The sequence below is a fragment of the Rosa chinensis genome, chromosome 5 (genome assembly GCF_002994745.2).
Source record: "Rosa chinensis cultivar Old Blush chromosome 5, RchiOBHm-V2, whole genome shotgun sequence".
Classification (NCBI taxonomy): domain Eukaryota; kingdom Viridiplantae; phylum Streptophyta; class Magnoliopsida; order Rosales; family Rosaceae; genus Rosa; species Rosa chinensis.
The window spans coordinates 67583774-67609040 of NC_037092.1; the positions used below are offsets into that span (position 1 = coordinate 67583774).

The window sequence follows — 25267 nt, forward strand, 5'->3', positions numbered from 1 at the left end:
CTTCTCTAGAGAGAAAAATGGATCTTGGATAGGATGAAGATGATTGAATGGAATCAAGAATTCTGAATAATTCCCCTTTGGCCTCTCCTTGATCAGCTATGTGTGTCCTCCTTGGTCCCAAAGTGTGCAAGAGATGCTCTTACACCTTGTCCCCCAAATGGTCCCAAATAGACAAGGTGACAAAAGGACAAGGTGTAGGGAGATATTTGAATTTCAAGTGATGGGATATTTTCACAACCATGGTCCTCCTTTGCTGGAGAAAAGACCCTCCATGAGTGGCGGCTCGCCGGAAAAATCGCCGGAAAAGTCGATTTGCAATTTTCTTCCAATCTCCGTGTCTTCTTCTCCTAGCTTCAAATCTCCACATTTCAAGCCTCAAATGGTCATTTTATTCTCAATGCAAGGTTTCCTACAAATAAAAGAAAATGGATTAAAAAGGGTAAAATGGAGTGGAAGACAAATCAATTTTCATAATTATGGGGCACAATTGCATAAGTAATTTGTGACTCAACACAAGTCAAAGGGGGTTGGCACCTTGTTGACCTTCCTAATGACTTTTACATTGTGAGATTTAATCTGGAAGAAGATATGAACAATGCTCTTGTGGTAGAACTCAGATTCTGGCTAGGCAAACTAGCTCTAATTATTAGGAGTGGAGGCCAAACTTTGATCCTCTGAATGAATTTATTGGGATGATGGCTCTGTGGGTGAGAATTTATGGTTTACCTGTCAAATACTTTAAGGATTACACTGTTACTGCAATTAGAAAAATTCTTATTGATGTTGTTAAGGTTGATTAACTTGCTATTGGCCAAGCTAAACCAAAAAAAAAGTTAAAAAAATAATTATTCTAAATTCTCCCAATTTACCCTCTGCAAACAAATATTTGTCTTCTGTTTTTCATGTGTTAATTTTACCTAAAAAATTTAGTACGTGAGCATTTTTTTTAATAAAAGGAGGGGTCTAGACTCTCAAAAATACATATATGAAGTTCTTCTCTCTACTCTTCGTTAGATGTCTGTCAATTCCAATGGCAAATAGAACATTTTTCCTTCAGCTTGGCAATTGGAATGACTCTTGAAACCTCACATTTCTTAGCCAACACATTTCCCTCCTTTTCCTCTTATATTCCCTCCAAATATAGATTTGAATTTCCCTTCAATAACTATCCATTTATTAATGCCTTTAATTTCCCTCCAAATTGATTATCTAAAAAAAATGACTTATTTTGTAATAAACATCTTCTTCTTACACCACCAAAAAGTTTTATCCTTTCAAAAAAAAAAAGTTTTATATAACCTTGTAAAAGTAAATTGATAATTGGAATTGGTCTTCTCATTTCATTTCATAGTTCTTTTATATAGGGAGAGAATTACAACGGAAATATCAATTACAATGATGACATTAAATACTGATTGATCCGTAATTGTGCTGATTGATGGTAATTGTTGATTCCTTAATTCCCTCTCCGTCAATCGCTTTGACGAAGACACATAATATGTTTTTCCTTTAACAAACCTTTTATTTTATACCATTTTTTGTTGTTTGTTGGAGGAAGAGGTTCTAATGAGCACCACTAAAATGATGACTTCATGAGCACTTTTTAATCAACACTTTAGAAGACCCACTATTTTCGATTACATTACCTCAAATCAACTATTTGATGTTTATGTATCCATTAGTATATCACTTTGGAAAATTTTCTTTTAAATTGCTAGTCGTTAAGGTACCGAGTTAGATCAAATAAATGGACGAACCAAATCTATCAAACCTGAAATGTTCATATTCATAAATAATAATTATATAAGATTATGAATGCCTTAACAATTTTAATTCAGTTGAAAAATTGCATAAATAATCTACACATAAATATCTAATGGTTGATTTGTAGAAACGTGAAAACAAAATAGGTCACACAAGAAAATTCTCATGAAGTTCTCATTTTAGTGGTCCTTATTAGAAGCGGGATATACATCTAACCATGAATTACTCAACATGCAATTTTAATTTGTATAATTATATGAACATAAATCACTATATCGTTGAACACATAGACAGTCTTGTAAGTAAAATATCAAATACATTAGTCTGAATACAAACCATTTAACATATTGCCAATAGAAACTCCAAAAACATTGTCTTAGTACAAGGATTCTCAAATCATTACTACCAATCACTAAAAAGTGGGTGGAGGATGAGACGAGGAGTACGTGTATGCATATTTAATTTCTGTTTTCCTCAATCAATTCACAATACTGATTGAAATACACACACTGTAACACCCAAAGGCATCAACTGCGCGCAGCGTGAGTCATGCATATATGATATATGTACTTGTTTGTCTTTATCTCTTTCTATTAGATATATAGATGAGGATCTACTACTACCGGCTACGTACTGGAAGAGACACTTGCAAAATGAGGTGAAGTGAATGATCGAGGATTGAGACAGACGAAAATGACAGAAGAAAAAAAAAAAGGACGGACGAAAATGGGAGAGAGATTTTTATAAGAGAATGAGATTGGGCCTAGAAGAAACAGAGATGGCTGACTACCAGCAGGCATCCAATTGATGAAGAATTGAATGTAAATGTCTTCCACTCTACCAGGCAATATTAGGCAACTTTGGCAACCTGAAAATGAAATATTAATTTCTATCGATCAGAAAAATCGGAGGTGTTGGTAATGGAAGCGTGGTCGTTCGAACAAAAATTTAGGTAATAAGTGGAGAAATTCAGACACGTGCCTACTTTTAGTATCTCAATGAAGAGAATAATTTTCATTCTCACACGTCTAAAATGTAAGAACACTTGAACCAAATATGTGCACAACTTATATAACTATAATTCAAACTATTTGGACGTCCACATTGTAGATGAGAAATATGAGGTGTTATTGCAGTAATTATCTTTGTTTAATCCAAACGACAAAAGCATTGTCCTCACTTTTTTTTGAGTAGGGAGTTGGCCTGGAAGAAAGAGTTTCTAAATGGGAACTTCAATTACAAAATGCTCTCAACAGAGAATGCTATAGCTGTAGCCTTCAAATTTTTCGCACTATTTAACTTCATGATTGAAAAATAATTTCTTTCGTTTGTCTGTATTAATAATAACTAAATAAGTCCTATATCATATCTGCCACTGCATGGTGCTGTCGACAATTTTCTGATATGGATTTTTGACAAATGAATGGTTGAGAGTGGGAGAATGTTGTCAGAGAAAATTAGACCAAGAAAGTCAAGAGAAGACATGTTACTGAATCTTTTATGCATTTACGAATGTCATATGTCTGGTTCTGGAAATTGAAAGCTTACGTTTTCATATCTAAAGACTACAGTAGTGTTGAAACTGTCGGTTAATGGTTGATAGCTCAATCTGTCTGGAATGGATTCACATTATAATACACGAAAATTCTACCTTGGTAGGGGCAGGGAGACGTTCTTTTATAATTAATTGAGTTTGGTTTTTTTATTTTTCCTAACTGATTTGATTCTTTCAAATTAAATTAGAAAGTAAGATCAAATATTCTTGAATGATTCATGTTGGGTGTGTGCTGTTGATGGGCAAAGATTGCGAATGACATGATTGGCATTTGAAGCTCTCTTTGGGTAGATCTTATTAGCTAGCTTTACTGTTAAACTTGCATTTCACCGGTAGAACTGTTTGTTTACACGATATTCGTAATATATAAATCAAGATTTATCCTATTAAGTTTTACTACAGCAATGTGGTAAGTAAATACAATACACAACCTGAAGATCACTACGCAGTTCAAAAATTCCCTTATATATATAGGTGCATGAAGCTAATTATATATGTAGTCATTTTCCGGCCGGTTTATGAAAAACTGCATGTCTCACGTTATCGATCAGCCGATCAATATAATTTTTGCACATTTTGTCTAAACTTCTTAATTAAGAACTTTCTAATCATGAAGCAGCGGATAAAAACTTGAAACTAAAGTCAGAAAACTATGGCTTAGTCATGAACCGTTTTTTATTTATGATGCATGAAACTTCTCTTATTGCGATGGCAAAAAGATTGGGTTTTCCGAAAGTTTGGCTCATACAGTAAGGGTGCTTTTTAGGACTACCGGATCCAAACTTATGATCAGATGAGGGTGACTCTCAGTGACATTATTAGGAAAATCCACTACCCCTACTTTGCATTTGTTTTATTTAGTGTTAGAATAAATGAATTTTATAGCGGATATTTGTGCTAGTATTACTCATAGTGGGAAAACTATGGCCTAGTCATGAACCCTTTTTTATTTATGATGCATGAAACTTCTCTTATTGCAATGACAAAATAATCAGTTTTCTAAAAGTTTGGCTCATACAGTAAAGGGTGCTTTTTAGGACTGCCGGATCCAAAATTTTGATCGGATGAGGGTGACTCTCAGTGACATTATAAGGAAAATCTACTACCCCTACTTCTCATTTGTTTTATTTAGTGTAAGAAGAAGTGAATTTTATAGCGGATATTTGTGTTGGTATTAATCATATCAGTAAGATGATCGAGAAGCATAAACATTTTCAGGAAGGATCCACTATTTCAAATGAGAGGCTCTCTCCGGCTTCAATTTCAATCCTGTAATTAAGATCTAGTGATAGTCCAGGTTTTCTTTTCTTTTGTTTTTGTTTTTTTATATACAGTACTAGTGTGTGTTGTGATTCTAAACAATTTAGGTGTGTTCTATACAATTATAGCGTCACTTACTTTTTTTGTCCTTTTTGGTTCTGTGCATTAAGTAAAATTATTTGGTGATGATGACATAATTATTCAAGTACCTTATACGGTTACACCCATACCCCACTCTCAGTACTGAAACTTACACTTGAATGCCCCTCTCAGTGAACTGAAGCATCAGCATTGACAAGTCTGCAGCACCGCTGCTACTATTCAATTTCTTTTAACCCCACACTATTTTCTGTTTGCACCCCTCTTTTTGTCTCTCCTCCCTCTCTATATCCACTGTTTCTTTCTCTCTGTCTGTCTACATATACCCTCGGACCCCTCCCTCTGCGTTCAAACCTCCTCCGATCCACTACAATTCCAATTGATCAAGTCATTCCAAAGGATTTGTTCAAATATTAATCAATGTCTCCTGCAGCTAATTTTTCTGCTTCTTTTTCTTCTTCTTCATCCTCAAGATGGTGCCCAACCCCAGAGCAACTGATGATCCTTGAAGAGATGTACAGGGCTGGAGTCAGAACTCCAAATGCTTCCCAAATCCAACAAATCACTGCCCAGCTCTCTTTCTATGGAAAGATTGAGGGCAAGAATGTGTTCTACTGGTTCCAAAACCACAAGGCAAGGGACAGACAAAAGCTTAGGAGGAAGCTTTGCAAGCAACTTCAACTTCAACAGCAACAACTCTATCATAATTATTACCATTGTCAACATCATCATCAACAGCAGCTAATGCTCAACCAGCAGAGCCTTCTAGGTTACCTTGATCAGTCCCCTTCTGCTTCTTCTGTTCTTCATCAGCCGCTTTGTTGTCATCATCATAACTTATCAGCTGGCTTTCTTCCTCAGGTACTATATATATATATATATATATATATATATATATATATATATATATATATAGGTATATAATGTCTCTAGCTCTGAATTGATGTTTATGCAAAAAAAGAAAAAAAATCTTGTCACATTCCATCAAGTCGATAGATCGATTCTGGTCATTGACGAATATTGTGAGAGAAAAGTTGTGTGTCTGTAGTCTGTACACACGCACACACACAAGAATCTATCATTTCATAAGCTTTATTTTTGTATAGCTTTTACAAATTGATGAGCTATTCTATGTATTAGAGGGAAGAGAAGATATTCTTGTGTGTGTGTGTGTACACTAGAATCTATTTCATATGCTTTATTTTTCTATAGCTTTTACAAATTGATGAGATATTCTATGTATTAGAGGAAAGAGAGGATATTCTTCATAATTATTGGGTACATTTGAATACTGTTTCAGCTTAATTCCTAGAGTTGCTAAATTAGTACAAGGCAGTAAATCTATCGTATGAGACAAAAATAGAAGTTATATGGAAAAAGATACTACTGGAAAGGGTAAAACTGTTGTTTTCTATTCTATTCCGGTGTGCTTTTTAAAGCATGTTTCTGGAACATGTAACTTCTTTAAACACCAAGTTTGTGATGAAATTAGGGTTTTCAGTTTGGTATAAATTCTGTTTTGCCATATATAGGTGGGAGTTGAAGATGCATTGATGAACTACACGCGCAAGGTCCATGAAATCCCAGCGGCAGCAGAGAGATTGGAGATGGAGAAGTCGGTGCTGAACATGTATGGCCATGATTGGATGATGACGACGAAGAAGACGATGGATGTGGGCCCACCCGCATCACCTGCATGTTGTACCAGATCAGCTGCTGCTGCTACTCCTAGACCCCTTAAAACACTCCAACTCTTCCCCATCAAGTCCCCTAATCTCAGATCTGAAGATCATGAAGAAGAAGAATCTACATCTACACCATCCAACCCGGCCTAGAAACTATAATTAAGTAAACCTAGCCAACTGCCTAATGCATGTGTCTCTCTGATCTCTCATGTTCAGTATTTAGCTGCAGAGATCCTATAACTAGACTTAAAATCTGTGTCTGTGACGACTTGTATTAGTTTCTTGGTCTGTGTGTTGTGTTTTCTTGAGGTGTACGATGTGAAAGATCTGAATTGTCTAGTGAGTTAAAAAGGATCCTTTAGCCTAGTTGCTATCATGAACCTATTTAACCTAACCTCACCAACTGTTACTGCAACTACTGCATCTGCAATGCATATTATTGCTGAGAAATATTGGGTTTTAATTAAAATGGGTGGTGGTTATTTATTTATTATTTTTCTTTGGTTTTAAACTTTTAATTCTCAGACCAAAAAAAAAAAATTAATTCTAATTAATTATATTGTTTGTCTGTTATGTAGCTTAAAGCTGCCATATTGCGAAGGCCGTGCAGTAAGTACTTGATGGACATGTAAATATGTAGTCACGTAGAAGTCAGCTTTTTAGTATTTACTCGGGTCTTGGACCTTTCGAACAAGCCAATGCATGCGGGCAATATAATTCAGCACATTGCCACATTCCGTCTACTGTTTCGTTTAAGATACATAAACATTTCCCAAGTTTGTTTGAATAGGCGAAATTGGGACACATGAATTGAGAATGCATCTATGGAACTGATCGGAATTTTGTCGAGAGCGGCAAGAAGATTTGCTTTTCTGGCTAAACATGAATCAAAGTGTCACAAGGAAGAAGATGGACAAAAATTGGAGTTGCTTAAATAACCTCACGTTAATTTAGGCAAATTGCTTTTATTTTTCATTCATTGTTGGGTTCTTCCCCATATTGAAATTGCTTAGGTGTTTCAATCTGCCTTCCCATATGAGTGATATGACCCAAGGTGAAAGAATCCAAGTTTTGATTCTTATTTGAAGTTGGAGTTAAAACTCACTCCAAATCGGCTGTTGCAGAGGAACTAATATCGCATAATCTTCTATTTAATTAAAAAAAAAAAAAAAAAGAAGAAGAAGAAGTTGGAGTTAAAACTTAAGATTATGTACTTTGTAATCCCTATAGGACTTTTATTATCATGAATACACACAACTATTCTCCCAATTCTCTCTACATTCCAATTTCCTTAAACATTGCTTAAATAACGTCACCTTAATTCAGGCAAATTACTTTTATTTTTCATTCATTGTTGGGTTCTTCCCCAAATTAAAATTGCCTAGGTGTTTCAATCTGCCTTCCCATATGAAAGGTGAAAGAATCCAAGTTTTGATTCTTATTTGAAGTTCAAGTTAAAGCTTTCGCTTTGATTTTAAGTCTCTTCTCTTCTTTAATGTGAGTAGCTATATATTAGCCTCTCGTCATCCATGCTTTATTAAGTTTTGAAATACATAGGAATGTCTTTTGGATGAACCATGCATAGTCTCGATCATCTTAACGCCTTAGTTATATAAAATCCATTGCAATAGTGGTTAATCACAGCCGTCTTAGCTCAGCTGGTAGAGCGCGTGGCTTTTAACCACGTGGTCGTGGGTTCGATTCCCACAGACGGCGTTGCTGTGAAAACTTTCTTTAGCTTCCTTCTTTTTTAATATTTTCGCACTACATCTCAAACCAGAACCATTTGACCTTTCATGATAACCACGAAGACAATGGGAGATTACTGAGAACAGGTAAATCTGTTAACAACAGAGGTTAAGTCTTTTTTTGTGATGAGATGTTAATGGGAGATTACTGAGAACATGTAAATCCGTTAATAACAAAAGTTAAATCTTTTTTGTGATGAGATGTTTCTTGATTGTTTGGAAGGAGATTATTCTCTTTTCGTATTATGCGATTGAGATATTTATGTGTGTGACGATTTAACTCTCTGTATTATCATAATTTTAAACTTCTAAAAAATAAACAACAATATGCATCAAACAAATTAATTCTCAAAATTAAAACACCTTGGGAGTTATAGTCAACTTTAATTTGTTCTCACTTTCTCTGTTATTGTATGTATACACTTTCTTATTGCTTCAAAGTGCAATGTTTAAGTTCAAGGGGAGAGGAGTGAGGTTCTACATATACATGTCCTGTAGTGTGGTAGCTATTCTAGAAATTCTCCTTGTGGAACTGGAATCGGGTTGATGAATTTAAGCTAAATTCTAGGCAGAGCTCCTTTAGTGTTTTAATCAGTGTTGGACTTCCACAGTAGAAGACGCCTGCAACAAAGAGAAGAAACAGAACCATCTCATGCTCAAAGTGCAGAAAACTTTGTAGCTTGAAGGGTTCAGTATTCATCATAATTAGTAGGCTTACCTATTCGAGACGATTGATGAGCTGCAGCCAAGTCCGAAAACACCTTTCTCCAATTAGGTCTTGAAAAATGTGTCCTTATCTGTCATAATTACAGTAAAAATGAGATATGGCTAGCATTAGTGTTAATAGTCAATCAACAATTCTTTGTTTATAAGGTAATTCTGGGTAGTGAATACCCGACTTTCTGAGACAACATCGACCCCATTCTTAGCATGTTGCAGTTTCTGTACCATGGTAATAAGCGCAGACCGTGCATCTCCTTCTTCGTAGACGCTTGTCAAGTAGGTGTGCATTTCTATCACTTGCTGCAACAATCATCAACTCACATTAGTGGATTATTAGTAGTGATGGTTCCTGTCAAACATGGCAGTTTGAAACTCACATGGTTGTCATACTCTGCAATATCATCCATGACGCCTTTAAACCATTCAAAGGAACCTTGTTCCCTTGTTAACCAATAAAAGTAGGCCCTTTCTGGAGTCCTTGTATTCGTTTCAAGTTGGTGGGTGCTTAGCACAGTTTCTAAGCTTCTTTCTTCACTGCCATGTGCTGACTCCTGCATAAGTTAACTAATCTGAAGTGTTGGTTACGATTTGCATCACATTTTCTATAAATTTAAGTCTTTTTCTTCTCAACTTACAGGCCTTTGACCATATCTATAGCTTATACGGTTTATGATATCTTTTGCGATGCTGATGAAAGGAGTTGCTCCAATTCCAAGACCTATGAGCAATAAGATGTCATACTTGGTGTAATTCTGAGCAGGGGCTCCAAAGGGTCCCTTTACTACAATCTTCGGATATCTGTCACAAGAAGTAGGAGTTACCAATATGTGATTCCATAGTGAACTCACTTTAGTGCAGCTAAAAGTCTGCTCACACTGGTTGTTCAGGATCGTAGTTTCCTTCAAGTTCATGCTTTTTTGATTTCACTCTAGTTTCTGTTCTAATAAGGGTTCCTTTTCTAGTAGTCTGAGTACATTGAAGCTGACTGCTGACCTGCATATGTTAAATGAAAGGATCTATAGAAGAGAAAACAATATGGGTAGAACAAACAAATTCAAATGAAAAGATCTATGGCCTAAATGTAACAGTAGGAAAAGAAAAAAAAATTATGAATTAGATGATATGATCTACAGTCTAAGAAAATGTAACATTGGAACAAAAGTAAAATAGACTAGATAATATATACAATTGTACTACCTCAGAGAAGATGTTTCTGAGCTCTGTAGTCCAGTCTCCCAGAGCTCGGATGTGGACACTCAAGTAATCATCTCCCGGGGCAGAAGTGATGGTGAAAGGATGCCTGTATTGAATGAAGTGCTTTGAGTATAATGATATTTTAGTTTCTGATCATGTCAAGAACTACGTGATATATTACCATTCGAAATTTGATAGATCAGGACACTTGAGAAACATGTACATTCCACTTTCGTACTTGAATCCTGGAGGTTTGCTCAAGTACAGTGCGAGAACATTTCCTGTATAAGTTATCGCCTGAAATGTTCCAGGAACTTGTGATGAACTTTCTATATATTCTAGTGAATTGGTAAAAGTTTCTGGTACTGACCTTAATGACAGAGACAGGGTGTGAATATTCTTGAAGAAGTGTGACCAAACGTTCAGTTGCATACAATAATACTGGAACTGATACATACATCCATGTCTGCAAAAAAAATTATAGTTCAGAATGTTTCAGCATTGCTTTTGCTTTACAGACTGTCATAAAATATGAAACCAGATGATTCTAGGACTGATTAGAAGGTGCTTGCAGATGCAGTTGAATCGGTGTTCGCAAAAATTCTGTACAACACCTAAGGAGGTGCTTAGGATTTTTCAGTTGGAACAAACACGATCACAAAACTATGCACAATCGCAGTTATTGATTCTATTTGGTCAAAGGAAATCAAGCTCAATGAAGTAGTTTACATACCGTCTTCTTGTACCATTGATCCTGAAATATTAAGAAAAAACCGTGTATGATGAAGAGCATATATGCCAATCCCAGCATTTGGTGTGAATACCAGAAGGAATTAAACCCTATCCAATTCTTGAGAGGCCCCGGCAAGTTGATGGCACTTTTCCTGAGTGAGTTTAGGGCGAGAGTGAAGGAAAATGCCATTATAACAATTATGATAATCCCAGTTATGCCTGGAGTAGTTGTAACCAGATCCATGTAACTTGGCTGCACAGAATTGAAATAACGCCCGGCAATGTCCAAGAACTGACCCCTTGGACATGAAATCAATCTTGGAAAATCGCAAGTTAGATGCACGATTCCATGTATACCAGTCCCGATTGTTATCCCCAATGCAATCAACTTATGGAAATTGATATTGTCATCAAAAGGGATCAAGTTACTTAAAAATGTTGATCTAAGGACTGTAAGAGTTCCCCTACAAACTGGAATGAGAATGAGAGCCATGTTGAACTTGAGGGTCTCAGCAGCACCCTTTGCAAAGCAGAGGCATCGACCCATGATTTTGAATAACGGATTTTTCTGGTACTGGCGGTATTTCCAAGCAAAGAGGCCCACGTTTACTGCTAACCACAACGAAATAACCCATATTTTCCTCCAGTTTTCATAAACATGTTCTGTGGTAGTAGATACGAATTTGCTCATAGGATTCCTGTATCTTCTGGGAATCATGGCTCTTGCGAGAGTCTGGGTTTTCTTGCAAAGTTTTGGTTTTACTTCAGTCTCAGCCATTGCCATTTCCCTAAGTAGAGTTTCTAACTGCCACATCTGGAGAAATAGAATACAAGTATTAGGCAACCATTATACCTAAAAGCTTTAGCTGATAGGGAATCAGCAAAAAGCTAATAGTGCAACCCCACCTTGCACCTTTCGAACTAACAAAGAAGTGGGGAATCTTGATTGAAATTTTCTACATGTGATAGAAATGTATATCAACTACAACTAGATGGTAAAAGCTTAAACTGATAGTGAAGGGACTGACAATGTATATCAAGCTGACGATAAGAAGATGACGAATTGAAGGAAATAGCTAGCTATAGAGCTGTGAACATAGTATTCACCTCTATATATCCGAGGTGGTCAGGATCAAGCTCTTCCATGATCAAAGCTGCATATGATGCTGCTTGCTGTTTAAGATTTGCCAACTTGTTCGTGGAGGCACTCAAAACTATAACCTTTTCCGTAAGAAGTTTTAGAAATCTGATTTATTAAGCGTAGAAAAAAAAAAGATACAGGAAGATAAAACATGTACGTATTGAGTCTCATTTCTTACCTCCGTCACCTCCTCCTCCGACAGCTTCCCGTCACCGTTCTTGTCACACCTAACAAAATCATCAGCCTCACTCATTCTAGTTTGTACTTCAAGCATGTTAAATCAAGGAACAAGAGCTTTGCCTTACATGTCAAAGAATATCTGAAGCCGGGCTTCGGAGTCTTCATTAGTCAAGTCTTCCCAAAACAACCTGAATTCTTCACAAGTAATCCCATCGTTTACATTTATCCTCCTCCTCCTACATAATGCATCAAACAGTTGGCCTGCAAAGTCCTTCGATTCTCGTCCACCCATTCCTGCGAAACAAAAGCGTCTAAATCCTCATATACATTGTGTTCCATGCATGTTCCATTTCAAGTACTTAAAACGTGTATAACTTACCAATGCAGGTCCCAAAGTTGTCCCTACTCAGCCTATTATCAACTGCATATTGATTAAAGCGCTTCTCCATAGGCTTCCAAGCATCTGATTCCTTCCCTTTGATATTAAGAAAATGTAGGCTCCTAATCCTTCCCATGCCACCACGAACATTTCCCTGAAACGCATTTCTCCTCCTGACACTGCTATTGGTCCTTTTCAATGCAGTGTCATTGGAATGATTTAAAGGCGCCTCAACCATGGGATCAATTTCGATGTTTTGAAGCCCCCATTTTGATGGGTCCTCCTTACCTTCATTTTCTGAGATGTTCATTGACACCAGGAAAAATTTAGCCTAACTCACATGTGATTGAAGATTGAAGAATGAAGATCTGGGAGAAAGGAAAAGAAGGACAAAGAAACTGCAGGTGGGGTTGTGGAGAGAAACCAAAGTTGAAATGGTCACAAGGGTTTGCAAAGGAGGGAAGAGCAACTGAAGGTCCAGTTAATTTAGCCATCTTATCTAATAATAGGAAACAGAACAAATTCACACAAGGATCTATTTAACAGTGTCTTATGCAATACCGCATCAAAAAAGAAAAAGAAGTCTCATACAATACCTTCATGACGGTCTATTTCAACCTCTTTTGTTAAGGTGTAGTGATGGAGCTTATTGAGGCGCCGGTTATATCGGGCATCATATTCTTGTGGTGACAATGAACGAGGTTTGGGGTGCAGTAATCTCGCTCAGATTGCAGTATGGGATAGCAAAACAGGGGGAGTGAACAAGGGGCAAGCGAACAACCAATTACACTTTGCACCCCCTTCTTTAGGAGATATTAGAAAGAAAGAGCTGAGTCCTAAATCCAACAACCCATGAAATGGTAAAAAGCGAAATGGAAAGAATTGAGAAAGAAAATAAAATTTGTGTAGACGAGAAAACTCTTTCAAATTCGATAGACCTTGTAGTGAGATATAACTAATGATTGATCCAACAGCATGTTGCCATGTTGTATCAAGTAACACTATGCTTTTTTCTAATTTTTTTTTATTGTTCAATCACACGGTGTCTTTAAAGGCTTCCTAGACCCAGAGACTAATCTGTGCTCGAAGGATCTTGTCAGAACGCTTCCTCCCCCCTGGCTACCAAGAATATATTGGGATTTAACTCCAATAAGCGTTGGTGGGATTCGAACCCGGGTATGGGGGTTCCACACCTGGAGGCTCTTACCAACTCGATCACCTGTGGTGGTTAAGTAACACAACGCTTTGTTACTCGTATTATTTTTTGCAATTTATGTTAGGTGTTTCAGTGTTCATTTATGGTTGTGTTGCTTATTAGTAACTCTTTATGGGAAAATTTTACAATATGTTAACGTATAACATGCATACAATTGCTTTAAAAGTAGTAAAATGAGTTCTCAAAATAGTAATATTAGTCCTTAAAGTGGTAAATTTTCTTAGTTACCACATGAGTACTCAAAATAGTAATATTAGTTCTCAAAGTGGTAACATGGGTCCTTAAAGTGGCAAATTTTCTTAGTTTACCATATACGTCCTCAAAATAGTAATATTAGTCCTCAAAGTGGTAACATGAGTCCTTAAAGGGATAAAAATAGTTAATGTATGAGAAATGTTAACATACCATAACAAAAATGATATCGTTATTTAGAATTACCATGTATATATCATGAATTTTTTAAGGGGAGTAAAATTCACACTGCTCATTTTACAATCCATACTCCATGTTTCATACTTTATTATCTCAACATCACATTTTTACAATCTACACTATAAAAACACAAAATTTATAGTATTTTTAATAGACTCTCTATTTTAGCTCTTTAGCTATTTTGGAGAGCATATTTAATTTTTATTTTATTTTTTAGGTAGGGCTAAAACGGCAGCCCTCAAGCCTTAACCATTAATGAAACCATAGAATACAGGGGGGGGGGGGGACATAGTGCCTAAACCCCATATTATAATAAACCTTGAGAGAATATCCTGAAATAATATCAGGAGTCTCTATTAATCTTGTGTATTCTAACAAGCACTAATTAGCAAAGAGTGCATGACTGACTACTTCATTTGCTTTACAATTTTGGCGACATATCGAAAAGATAATGCTCACGCGAAGCCATAATACACTACAAACAGCTTTCCCACTATGTTACCACCGAAAAATAAATTCAGTGACACTTAGTTTCATTCTGCCACTAGGTCAATCAGGACTCTGATCTGACCACCATTATCCCACGTGGAAGGCAGAGGTAGGGGTGTAGATGGCGGAAGGTGGGCGGCGGGATTCCATGGGAGAAACTGGTACGGTGGCTGTAGATCTGGACATGGGCTTGGGCTGAGAATTATGTGGGCTTGGGCATCTGCTTTGGGTCCAAACTATATTAACTTATATTTATGTTATTTGTTTATTTTAATTAGAATTGGCTTCAAGCCAGAAATAAGTCCCTACCGATATGTGTCAGGGCGACGTGGGCTTTGTCTCGGACTGCACACCTTATGTGCCTTCTGTGTCCTAGTGAAGTGGCGAATTCCTTGCTTTGTCAAATGGTCGCAACCTCCTAGTGGCAGGATGACGACACTCACGAATGTATATCAAGCTGACAATAAGAAGATGACGAATTGACGAAGCAAGGAACTCGCCGTTGTCTAAAGCCAGACATAGCACTTAGAGAAAGTTCACCCGTTGGGTCACTAGGTCACCTACTATTCATTACTTTTTAGTGTTTATTTTCACTATCTGGGTCACGGCACAGTTTCCAATAAGATCTGGATCACCAGATCAGCTTGCAGGTCATCAGGGTGACCAGAAAGTGACCCAGGATGACACAGGGCTTGAAATATACTGTGCCCGCGACCGAAAGAGTGAAAATACACTTAAAAAGTAGTGAATAGTAGGTGACTTGGTGACCCACGGGTGAACTTGCTCTTAAGGTGCACACAACGGGATAACACCCACCTCTCTCTACTAACCTATAGTAGAAATTTATTAAGGGCTCTAAGCCCCCTACAAATAAAAAGCAAAAAAAAAAGAAAAAACGAAACTAAAAAGCTAGGCCCAGATAGAACTACCAGGCCCAAATACAAGGAGGCCAACGTAGAGACCTGTACATCGTCAGCCGTCGTCTGAAGCTTTCTCACCGTCACCGTCACACCTCCACCAGCCCTCCTTCTGTCCCTGACAACACCTGACCACCAAAGAGCATAACTGATGTGATCTGAAGTCGACGTCAACCACCAACACCAGTCACAACCCTTCCACTGGTCTACCAAGCGAAGATATGAGATCAGACCAGATCCCACCACCCATACAGTGCAAGCCACCCAACTAACCAACCCGGATGTTGCCTACTTCGTCGTCGATGCCGAGATCTAGGTGTAGATCCCACAGCCCCATCGGCCTTCCACCACCCTCTGCCTCGGCTTTCCTTCCTCACCATCGCTTCCAAACAGCAATGGTAGGGCTCGCACAAGAGCCCTTGTCTCCTTCAATATGCAGTCCCTACTCTGACCACCATTATCCCACGAGGGACACCAACAGACAACCTCTACCTCCATGTTGTCTCCATCTTTATCACGAGGGACAGCATCAGAGTCCTGATTGACTCTCCATTTAAACTTTTAGCTATCTCACTTTTAAGTACAAAGAAATCTTGATCTCTATAATTTTTGTTTAATTCAAAACATTTCTTTTCAGTTATATTATGTAATTTATAAATACATTTAAACTATTTAATCTTTATTAAAAAATAATATAAATTCAAAACTAGTTAAAATAAAGAGAGCTGATGCAGACATAAGGAAAATACTTATATCTAAACCGGCTTGGACATGTGTGTCCAAACTCTCGTATATATTATAAATTTTTATGTGCTATATATTTTATGTATTATATTAATTATTAATTTTTTATGGGTTATTTCTTTTATGTATTTCATCAATTATTAATTTATATATCTATTGAGACCTAAATGATTTCCAGAAAAATTATTATCTTTTGCATTTAACAAGATTATTACACTGACTTGAGTTAGGACTGGAAAAGGTTTATTATTTAATTTATTGAAAATTCAATCATCAAAACTGTAAGTGTGAAGTTGGTTATAATTTTTCTAGTTTTTTTTTCTTCGGGTAAATGAAAAACAACCTCAATGTTGGAATAGTACATACATTGGTACTTTGCTACACTAAGTTACATTAAAGCACAAGAGACTAGCACTAACAAAAGAAACTTTGCCTTGTTACTAAACCTGCACCGAGTACGAAATTGTGGTATGCACGTTGAGCAACATTTCTAAGAAGACTCATAGAAGATCTTTAGCAAAGATGGACTAGGTCAAGGACCAAACTCTAAACAAGCACCATCTCATTTCCTTTAGGATCGATTGGGATCGTTATTAGGATAGGTGAAAGTAAGCACTCCCATCTTCTTCTTTTTCTCTACTGCCTTCTGTTATAACGTTTTGTAATGATTGAAAAAGCACTAGTTCCAATAGAGCTTTGGCAAATAATTTTAAGGATAAAAGGAACAATTATAAAACCTAAAAAATGAAACTCGAGAGCGAAAGCTCTCGCTGCCCTAGCACCGCGGAAGACAAATGACATCGATGGGAGCCTTCAGTGTCTCCCCACCAGCGGTCGCACTAGCGGCCAAGCACAGCAGCAAGTTTTGCCACTGCGCCTATCAGTTTCAAGCCGAGTTTTCTCCGATTCGGGGATTGTTTGTGGTTATGGTTGATGGTCACAATTGGGTTGGGTGACTTTTGGCCACGACCTAGACATGGCCGTCTCCGGCATCGATCTTTGGGTGGTAGTTGGCTCACCTTTTTGTGGCTGTGGTGGCTGTGCTGGGTCGCGACGGTACCTAATTTGCTGCTTGTGGTGGCAACGAATAGGGAGATTGGTGGTTATGGCTAGGTGTTCAGATCAATTTGGGCATGCATGATTGTTATCGCTGGGACTGATAGAGGCTTTCCAAGGAGACAACGGTCTCTGATTTGGTGGCTGGGATGGAGGTAGACGCCGTTTGACAATGAGGGGCTGCTAAGTTTGGGTGCCCTACTATAGATGTACATATCAATATGGGTTTCCCATATTTGGGCCTGCTATTGGGCCTATGTCACTCTTTTGGCCTATTTTCACCATTTCGTGGGTCAGACCTGTCCATGGGTCTGGATTTGGGACCCAGGAGATCTTCTACCGGTTTTTTTTGCTCAATTGTGCTATTTTTGTTCCTCTGGGTGTGCTGCTTTTACTTTAAGGTGGAATGCTCATTTCTAAATTCTACAAGGAGTTTTAGTATAATCACATTGTGAGTACCACAATTGAGTGACTTGGCGAGCAATATTCTTTATACGGGGACGAATTTAGTTTTGATTGGTCTACCGATTCTTTGCATGCTGGGATTGCAGATTTTAATGGTTGGGTCTACAAATCTCAAGGTCATAACAATAGTTCTATTGTTGGTAATTATCTTGAGGAGGCTGACGATTTACGTTCAATTTTTGTTAGTTTCTATAGAAATTTTTTATAACAATGTTATAATGTACAAGGACAATTAGTTGGTGTAGTACACCTTTTACAAGTGTGGACGAAGTGAGAAATAGTCAAACAGCTCTCTTTCTAGTACATCTTCTTTTGGTAAAGTTTAAAGTTCTCCTCTCTGATACATGTGTACTCACTAGTCACTACTGGGAGAAGAAAAAACCAATGCGGGGGGGGGCCCACATGCAACGCTCGGAAAAGTCGTTGTTCCATAAGTCCCCACTTAAAAAAAAAAAAAAAAAAACTTTAAGCAGAACGACGCCGTTCGATGGCCAAACGAAACGGGTCAGAAGAAAAGAAACGAAACGGTCCGTGCCGGGGGAATTGGGCGGTGAGTCGACTCGGGCTCCCTGCCTCGCTCTCCGGTTGCTTTCTCCAGTTTTTGCTCGTTCTCTCTGAGCTGAGCTTACACGCACACGCTTAAAGGGGGCCTCGTTCCGCTTTCCCGCTCGTGCCCCTTTTGGTCTTTTTGCACCTGCTCCCATCTTCCCCTCGTCGCCAAATCAGACGGGCCACTTCTCTCCACGTCACCATCGTCTTCTTCACCCCCCTGCGACCTCCTCTCTCCCACACACACATCTAAGAAAAATAATATCTCGCACATATCTCTATAACCAAAACCACCGCTTCTTCTTCTTCGTCTAGGGTTTCTCCTCTTCTCCCCCAATCGCCTTCTTCCTTTCGCAACCTTCAATTTCCATGTCTGGCTCTTCCTCCTCCGCCGCTCAATTGAAGCTCCTTCCAGGTAATTCTTCCTTCCAATCTCAATCTGCGCGAGTTTGTAATGTCGTAAATTTTTGGGGTTTTTTTCAATCTCGGTGTTATTGCTTCGATTTGTATGCTTTTTCAGTTTTGGCAGTCGCGGATTTTTGAGGTTTTTGCTTTCTTTTTTTGTTGTTGTGGAATTAGGGTTTGATTGATTGTGTGATGGTGTGAGAGTTTGGGGTCTGGTGAGATTGGAGGTGGCCTGGTTTTGAAATTTGTTGCTTTTGGCGGGTTTTGGCATTTGGTTGTGAATTTTTTTTAGGGGGAGTCTATGGCGATTGAGAAGAATAACTTCAAGGTTTCGAGGTTGGATTCGGAGGTCTCTCCTGGTAGTAGGAAGAGTGTCTCCAGTGACGATGATGAGCTCCAGCAGCGTAGCTCTGCTGCTGAATCTGATGATGATGATGAGTTTGATGATGCTGACTCCGGGGCCGGGTCGGATGACTTTGATTTGTTAGAATTGGGGGAAACCGGTGTCGAGTATTGCCAGGTTGGGAATCAGACTTGCGGCATTCCTTTCGAGCTGTATGATCTTCCGAGTCTGGAGGATATATTGTCAGTGGATGTGTGGAATGAGTGCTTGAGTGAGGAGGAGCAGTTCGGCCTTACTAAGTATCTGCCTGACATGGACCAGGAGACGTTTATGATTACCCTCAAGGAGCTCTTTACGGGGTGTAACTTCCATTTTGGGAGCCCCGTTACCAGGCTGTTTGATATGTTGAAGGGAGGTTTGTGCGAGCCAAGAGTTGCCCTTTACCGGGAGGGTTTGAATTTCTTTCAGCACCGGCGACACTACAATCTTTTGAGGAAGCATCAGAACACTATGGTTCGTAATCTCTGTCAGATAAGGGATGCTTGGCTTAATTGCAAGGGATACAGTATTGAGGAGAGGCTCCGGGTGTTGAATATAATGAGAATCCAGAAGAGTTTGATGTCTGAGAAGATGGAAGATATGGCCAGTGACTCATCAGAAAGAGATTCAGGTGAAGGTCTACGGAGTAACAAGATCAAGGACAGGAAAGTTGCACAGCAAATCAGTCGTCATTCTCCATATGGGGTGGGCTCCAATATGGATTTTGCATCAAAAGGGCGGTCACCGTCTTTGGAAGTGGCCAAATATGGGAAGCAGAATTCCAAAGGCATACTGAAGTTGGGTGGGTCAAAGACTCCTTTAGAAAAAGAGCCAGTGAGTTATACTGGACCATACAGTTCTGCAACTGTTCTTCCTCGGTCGAATAAGCTTGGGGCGTATGATTCTGGGGCAGCTCTCAGAATGAGGGATCAGATGATAAGTAGTGATGATGCTGAAGAAACAACATATGGAATTGATGTTCAACGGGATCGATTTGCGTCTCGTGGTAGCATGCCTGACAAGTCTGGTCTTCTGAAAGTGGGAAAGAATCTTATAAGAGGTAATGATGTAATCGCTGACAGTTTAATGGGTCTGCCTCTCTCTACAAAAAATGATGTACATGCTTATGCTAGGAACCGGGATGCAAACCTTTTGTCGGAGGCAAAGGTATTGACAGCAAAACCTCCTAACATGAGGGCTCCATATGATTTTGGTATAAAGACCAAGTATCCAGGAAATATTCAGCAATATGCAGTGGGCGATCAGATGAAATTCTTGAAAGGCAGACTTCCACAGGCACCTTTCAGAGGAGATCGATATGATTCATCCGATCATGCTGATCTATTCTGGAATAACAGGAGTGAAGGGGAGGCTTTCGCTATGGAATCCCCCTTTCGAGCAGATGATTGGAGTCTTAGGAGCAAGAAATGGAAGACTGGGAGGGAGTCTCCTGATTTAAATTACAAGTCCTATAGAGCCTCCCCGCCACAGATGAATGATAGATTTTTATCTTCTGAATTTAGAGCAAAACCATTGCAAGGGAAGATAAGAGGGAATAAACTACATAATGGAGGATCAGACATGGTGGCGTTGAAAGGTAATAGAATGTTTGTTAAAAATGAAGAAACAGAATCAGACTCATCAGATCAATTTGAGGATGATGAGGATAGCAACCCTTTGCTGAGGAGCAAGTTGGCTTATCCCAGTGGCGTTATGGAACCTTCTCCATCTTCATTGTTGATGCCCAGTCTAGATGCAAAAAGACCCAAATATGCGCAGAAAGAGATGAAGAATATGCAGGCCCTTGAGGGGATCAATTACTCCTCCAAAAAGATGGGTGGTTTTGTTGATCAAGGAAATATGCGTAGTTTAGATAACTATTCTTCCAAAGGAAAACAGAAGGGTAAGATGGGAGACAGTAGTCCCTTGCATTTGGAAGGGCGCTATTTCCCCAGCTTGGATAAACTTGACGACAATGATGATGATGAACTGAAGCCACTCTACAGATTGGGCAAGAATGCAAAACTTCAAGGGGGACCTGGTGAAAGGTTGCATATACCCTCACTCAAGACTTATACTGCTAGTGGAAAGCAGAAACGAGAAGTTGGTCATGACCATTCTGTTTCACAGTCTCAATACTTTGTTGATGAGGAAGATGATTCCCTTCAAATGCGTTCACTGGGAGATGGTAGTGCACAGGGTAGATCCAGAAACAAAGGCCAGAATGTCGAAGCATATTTGAGGGATCACCGTGAAAACATTGAGGTCCCAATACTTGGCTGCAGTTTGGTGACAAAGAAGCGGAAAGGGAAAGAGGATGCCATGGATATGAGTAGAGGAGATGAAGATCTACTGTCCAATCATTTGCAACGCAGTGCTGAGTCCCATTCCTTGAAGAAAAAGGTAAAGAGGAAGATGGAGACGGACACTGGTAGTTCAGATATGGAAATTTCTGAGCTCCCACTTACAGAAATGGGAGCAACAGATATGGAGCTGGAAACCAAGCCCCAGAAAAAGCCATTTATTTTAATTACACCCACTGTTCATACTGGTTTCTCATTCTCGATTATGCATCTTCTTTCAGCAGTTCGCTTGGCAATGAGTACTCCACTTTCGGAAGATACTTTAGATGTTGGGGAACCTATAGATGTGAAGAACAAAAGTCAGGAAGGTGGTGCCAATGGCGTTATTACTCATGAAAAGGTGGATGCAAATAATGGTGAGCATGCTGGAGAAGGGAGTACGCCTTTTGTAACAGTTCAGGAGATTGTGAATCGTGTTAGATCGAATCCAGGAGATCCTTGCATTCTTGAAACACAAGAACCACTTCAGGATCTGGTGAGAGGAGTTCTGAAGATTTTTTCATCAAAAACAGCACCTTTAGGGGCGAAGGGTTGGAAGCCATTAGCTGCTTATGAAAAAGCTACAAAAAGTTGGTCATGGACTGGCCCAGTCTCTCATAGTTCATCGGATAATGAGACCATTGAGGAGGTAACATCTCCTGAAGCATGGGGTCTTCCTCACAAGATGCTTGTCAAGTTGGTTGATTCGTTTGCTAATTGGCTCAAATGTGGGCAAGAGACCCTCCAACAAATAGGAAGTCTTCCTGCACCGCCTTTGGAGTTGATGCAGCCCAACGTAGATGAGAAGGAGAGGTTTAGGGACTTAAGAGCTCAAAAGAGTCTTAATACCATCAATCCAAGTTCTGAAGAAGTGAAAGCTTATTTCCGTAAGGAGGAACTTCTTAGGTATTCAGTACCTGACAGGGCCTTCTCTTACACCGCAGCTGATGGTAAAAAATCTATTGTTGCCCCATTGAGAAGATGTGGTGGTAAACCAACATCAAAAGCCCGAGATCACTTTATGCTGAAACGTGATCGACCGCCACATGTTACGATCCTTTGTCTTGTGAGAGACGCAGCTGCCAGATTGCCTGGAAGTATTGGAACCAGAGCAGATGTATGTACTTTGATAAGAGATTCTCAGTATATTGTTGAAGATGTGTCTGATACACAAGTGAATCAAGTTGTTAGTGGAGCCCTGGACCGCTTGCATTATGAGCGTGATCCTTGTGTACAGTTTGATGGGGAAAGAAAATTATGGGTCTATTTACATAGAGAAAGAGAAGAAGAAGATTTTGAGGACGATGGTACTTCATCTACAAAGAAATGGAAGAGGCAGAAAAAGGATGCTGCTGATCAACCTGACCTAGGAGGAGTGACAGTGGCTTATCATGGATCTGAGGAACAATCTGGATATGATTTGTGCTCCGATCTTAACGCAGACCCATCATTTTTGGATGATGACAAGGGAATGGAACTTGAATACGATGATGTGAGGCAAGATGCAGACGTTGATGTTGATACCAATCAGGGGTCTGAACAAGACGAAATGCGTCAAGACAATCCACTGGTTTGGGAGGGTCTTGACTTAAATCCTATGCGTGAAAGTAAATTGCTTTGTCAGGAAAATTCCACAAATGAAGATTTTGATGATGAAACGTTTGGCAGAGAAAGGACCGTTGGGCTCTTGAGTGCAAGCTTACTATGAGGTCTTCTTCAGGTAGTTGACAATAGCATTATTCATTATATTAAGTTTCATTGCACTCCTTGGCGTATTGGTTTTGGAAACTTTACTCTTTTGGTCGTATCTAATTGTGCTAATGGTGTTGGAAAATTTACTATTTTTATTTGCATTTGGATTTCTCTTTTTGTTTTGTCTGACAATTATATTAATAGAAGATACCATTTATAAATAGTGAGTGTTTGATTTTGAGTTTGATCATACGAAATATGAGTTTGTATCAGAAATAGTCGCTGCAGTGGGGTTTGGGAATCTGTCAAAATTGTATATTCTAAGGTTTGTTTGAACGTGAGCGATTACTGAAAGCAAAAGCTGTCTCTGAGATACTGTCTTGTTTTTTTCTCTTCTGGTGCATTGTATTGGTGTTACAGTGGTAACTATTTATTTAATGGTTGTAGCTATACTTATTTATTTACCTGGGTATACTTTATTGTACTCTGCCACCCATACTGTAAGTTTCTGATGGAGTAGAATGTTGATATGTTTTGCAGGCATAACGATCCTCTACATCCATCTCTGATTGTTCCAGATCAAGGAGTTTAGGAAATGTTGTCACATTGAAGGTGCAGTTTTTTTGCATATATATTGATTCTATCAGGAAATGTAGAGTAGAAATTTGATCTTGTTTGAACCATGGGGTTGGTACAGGTGGATATCTATATAGTTCCGCATTCCATAAATAAAATTTTGTCTCTATTTTAGATCATAAAAAATGGAAAGAGAAACTACTTCATCCTGTACATTAAGTTGAGCAAAGTGACTTATTCAGTATTTGGGCCGTCTATACATTTTTAGAGTTCAGTCATTCAAATGAGTTGTTTTGTCAAAACTAAATTTATTTAGACTATAAATGAGTTTGGTTAGTCATGAGTCCCTCCAATGATGAGCTGATGAGCTGTGTTTATACCCTAACCTGCTCATTTTTTTTCCTTTCTTTATCAAATCCTTAACGGAATCCAATTTTGTTTATTTCTTGTTCACTTAAGTTTTTCATTATTGTTCAATAGAGTTTAAAGCTTTCATTTGAAGAGGTATTGGATTCGGGTGCATTGTCTACAAAGGGTGGTGAAGGGATAGGAAAATGCTTTCATTTCACTTTTGAATTATGATGAGACAGGTATAATTTGGGATTTACGCAAAAGGTGTATACTGAATAAACTAGGGGCATAAACAGAGTCATCAAGGAAACAAAAATGTTTTGTTTGTTGGGAAAATTGTAGTGCATAGTCTGTTTTTAGCTGGATTTGGTTGAGCCAACAGATCAAACTGGTAGAAAAGCTGCAGATATGGCATACATGTACTTTAATATCTTTGAATTTCAATCCTCTAGCAAGAGTCGGAATGTAGTAAATGGTTTCTCTTTTATAATTTTGTTTCTGCCAAAAGAAAAATTCTTGTGATTCCTCTTTGTACACTGAGAAGTAAACAGAAAGAACATATCTGAGCGGAAAAGTTTAGATCTGTTGCTGCAATTGTATGCGTGAAATCTAATGAGTTGAACCAAGTGGTCTACCAAATCTAATTCGTGACACAAGTCTGTTTCATAAATCCCCTAAATCTAATTCAAAAGTTACATGTAGGAATATATTGAGAGCAGCATAAACTATGAAATTGGGGTTGCAAGAAAGCAATACGAGTGTTATGCTACTAGGTAAGTGTTGCACCTAGATCGCAAGAGTCCGTGCCTTTTATTCTATTTTTTTTAGGTAAACTAGCTAAATTATCTCTTAACTTTTCCAATATGATTTTTTTTGATAAATTGCACAACGTTTCCAGGTTTTGCCTAGTTACCCCCCTACAATTGATCTGTCATAAGTTTTCTGTTATTTCATCCAAACTTTTAATAAAACTCAACTAACATGTCAATGACGTGAAGGTATTTTCATAATTTACACTAACACGATAACTTTTGTAGTTTTACATCATCAATGAAATATTTAGAAACATGTCTAAATAACTTATTAAGATTGAAAAACACATTATCTAGCATGTGAGTTAAGATTGACAAGAAGTTTGGATGAAGTATAGAAAAATTGACCTCAAATTGATGATATGGGGTCATTTAGAAA

The 25267-nt window shown here is 38.4% G+C and overlaps 3 protein-coding genes and 1 non-coding gene across 9 annotated transcripts; 3 read left to right on the forward strand and 1 right to left on the reverse strand.

The window, feature by feature from the left end:
* Nucleotides 1-5047: 5047 nt before the first annotated feature.
* On the forward strand, nucleotides 5048-6662 carry LOC112163897 (WUSCHEL-related homeobox 3). The gene is made up of 2 exons (XM_024300160.2): nucleotides 5048-5539; nucleotides 6211-6662. The coding sequence occupies exons 1-2, from the start codon at nucleotides 5099-5101 to the stop codon at nucleotides 6511-6513; spliced, it is 744 nt and encodes a 247-aa protein (XP_024155928.1). The 5' UTR covers nucleotides 5048-5098; the 3' UTR covers nucleotides 6514-6662.
* Nucleotides 6663-8006: 1344 nt separating this feature from the next.
* TRNAK-UUU lies at nucleotides 8007-8079 on the forward strand. The gene has a single exon. It is a non-coding gene; the product is annotated as a tRNA-Lys (tRNA).
* A 390-nt stretch (nucleotides 8080-8469) lies between these two features.
* On the reverse strand, nucleotides 8470-12931 carry LOC112202343 (putative respiratory burst oxidase homolog protein H). Of its 4 annotated transcripts, none has more exons than XR_005800663.1 (14): nucleotides 12461-12931; nucleotides 12207-12375; nucleotides 12080-12128; nucleotides 11868-11981; nucleotides 10762-11574; nucleotides 10399-10494; nucleotides 10210-10325; nucleotides 10032-10134; nucleotides 9709-9827; nucleotides 9470-9632; nucleotides 9212-9385; nucleotides 9011-9134; nucleotides 8830-8908; nucleotides 8470-8732 (listed from the first exon to the last, which is right to left on the reverse strand). XR_005800663.1 is itself a non-coding variant. In XM_024343328.2 (14 exons), exons 1-14 carry the CDS (start codon nucleotides 12768-12770, stop codon nucleotides 8623-8625), a joined length of 2544 nt encoding a protein of 847 aa, XP_024199096.1. In that variant the 5' UTR covers nucleotides 12771-12930; the 3' UTR covers nucleotides 8470-8622. The 4 variants fall into 4 exon arrangements, 3 of the variants coding, with proteins under 3 accessions (XP_024199096.1, XP_040363107.1, XP_040363108.1); XM_024343328.2 differs by having other exon boundaries at nucleotides 9006-9134; nucleotides 12461-12930; XM_040507173.1 differs by lacking the exons at nucleotides 8470-8732; nucleotides 8830-8908; nucleotides 9011-9134 and having other exon boundaries at nucleotides 9218-9398.
* A 5386-nt stretch (nucleotides 12932-18317) lies between these two features.
* LOC112166812 lies at nucleotides 18318-24520 on the forward strand. 3 transcript variants are annotated; one of them, XM_024303717.2, is made up of 4 exons: nucleotides 18319-18743; nucleotides 18908-21270; nucleotides 21301-23177; nucleotides 23690-24520. In XM_024303717.2, the coding sequence occupies exons 2-3, from the start codon at nucleotides 19035-19037 to the stop codon at nucleotides 23163-23165; spliced, it is 4101 nt and encodes a 1366-aa protein (XP_024159485.1). In that variant the 5' UTR covers nucleotides 18319-18743; nucleotides 18908-19034; the 3' UTR covers nucleotides 23166-23177; nucleotides 23690-24520. The 3 variants fall into 3 exon arrangements, with proteins under 3 accessions (XP_040362970.1, XP_024159484.1, XP_024159485.1); XM_040507036.1 differs by having other exon boundaries at nucleotides 18318-18743; nucleotides 18908-23177; nucleotides 23670-24520; XM_024303716.2 differs by having other exon boundaries at nucleotides 18318-18743; nucleotides 18908-23177.
* Nucleotides 24521-25267: the final 747 nt, after the last annotated feature.

Bases quoted from the DNA above. Each gene is read 5' to 3' on its own strand.
- LOC112166812 (XM_040507036.1), top strand. From the start codon at position 19,035: ATGGCGATTGAGAAGAATAACTTCAAGGTTTCGAGGTTGGATTCGGAG.
- LOC112163897 (XM_024300160.2), top strand. From the start codon at position 5,099: ATGTCTCCTGCAGCTAATTTTTCTGCTTCTTTTTCTTCTTCTTCATCC. The intron at 5,540-6,210 runs GTACTATATATA...TGCCATATATAG, and splicing joins CAGCTGGCTTTCTTCCTCAG to GTGGGAGTTGAAGATGCATT.
- LOC112202343 (XM_024343328.2), bottom strand. From the start codon at position 12,770: ATGAACATCTCAGAAAATGAAGGTAAGGAGGACCCATCAAAATGGGGG. The intron at 10,135-10,209 runs GTAATATATCAC...CATTCAATACAG, and splicing joins GATCTATCAAATTTCGAATG to GCATCCTTTCACCATCACTT. The intron at 9,633-9,708 runs GTGAGCAGACTT...TTCTTGTGACAG, and splicing joins TACGATCCTGAACAACCAGT to ATATCCGAAGATTGTAGTAA.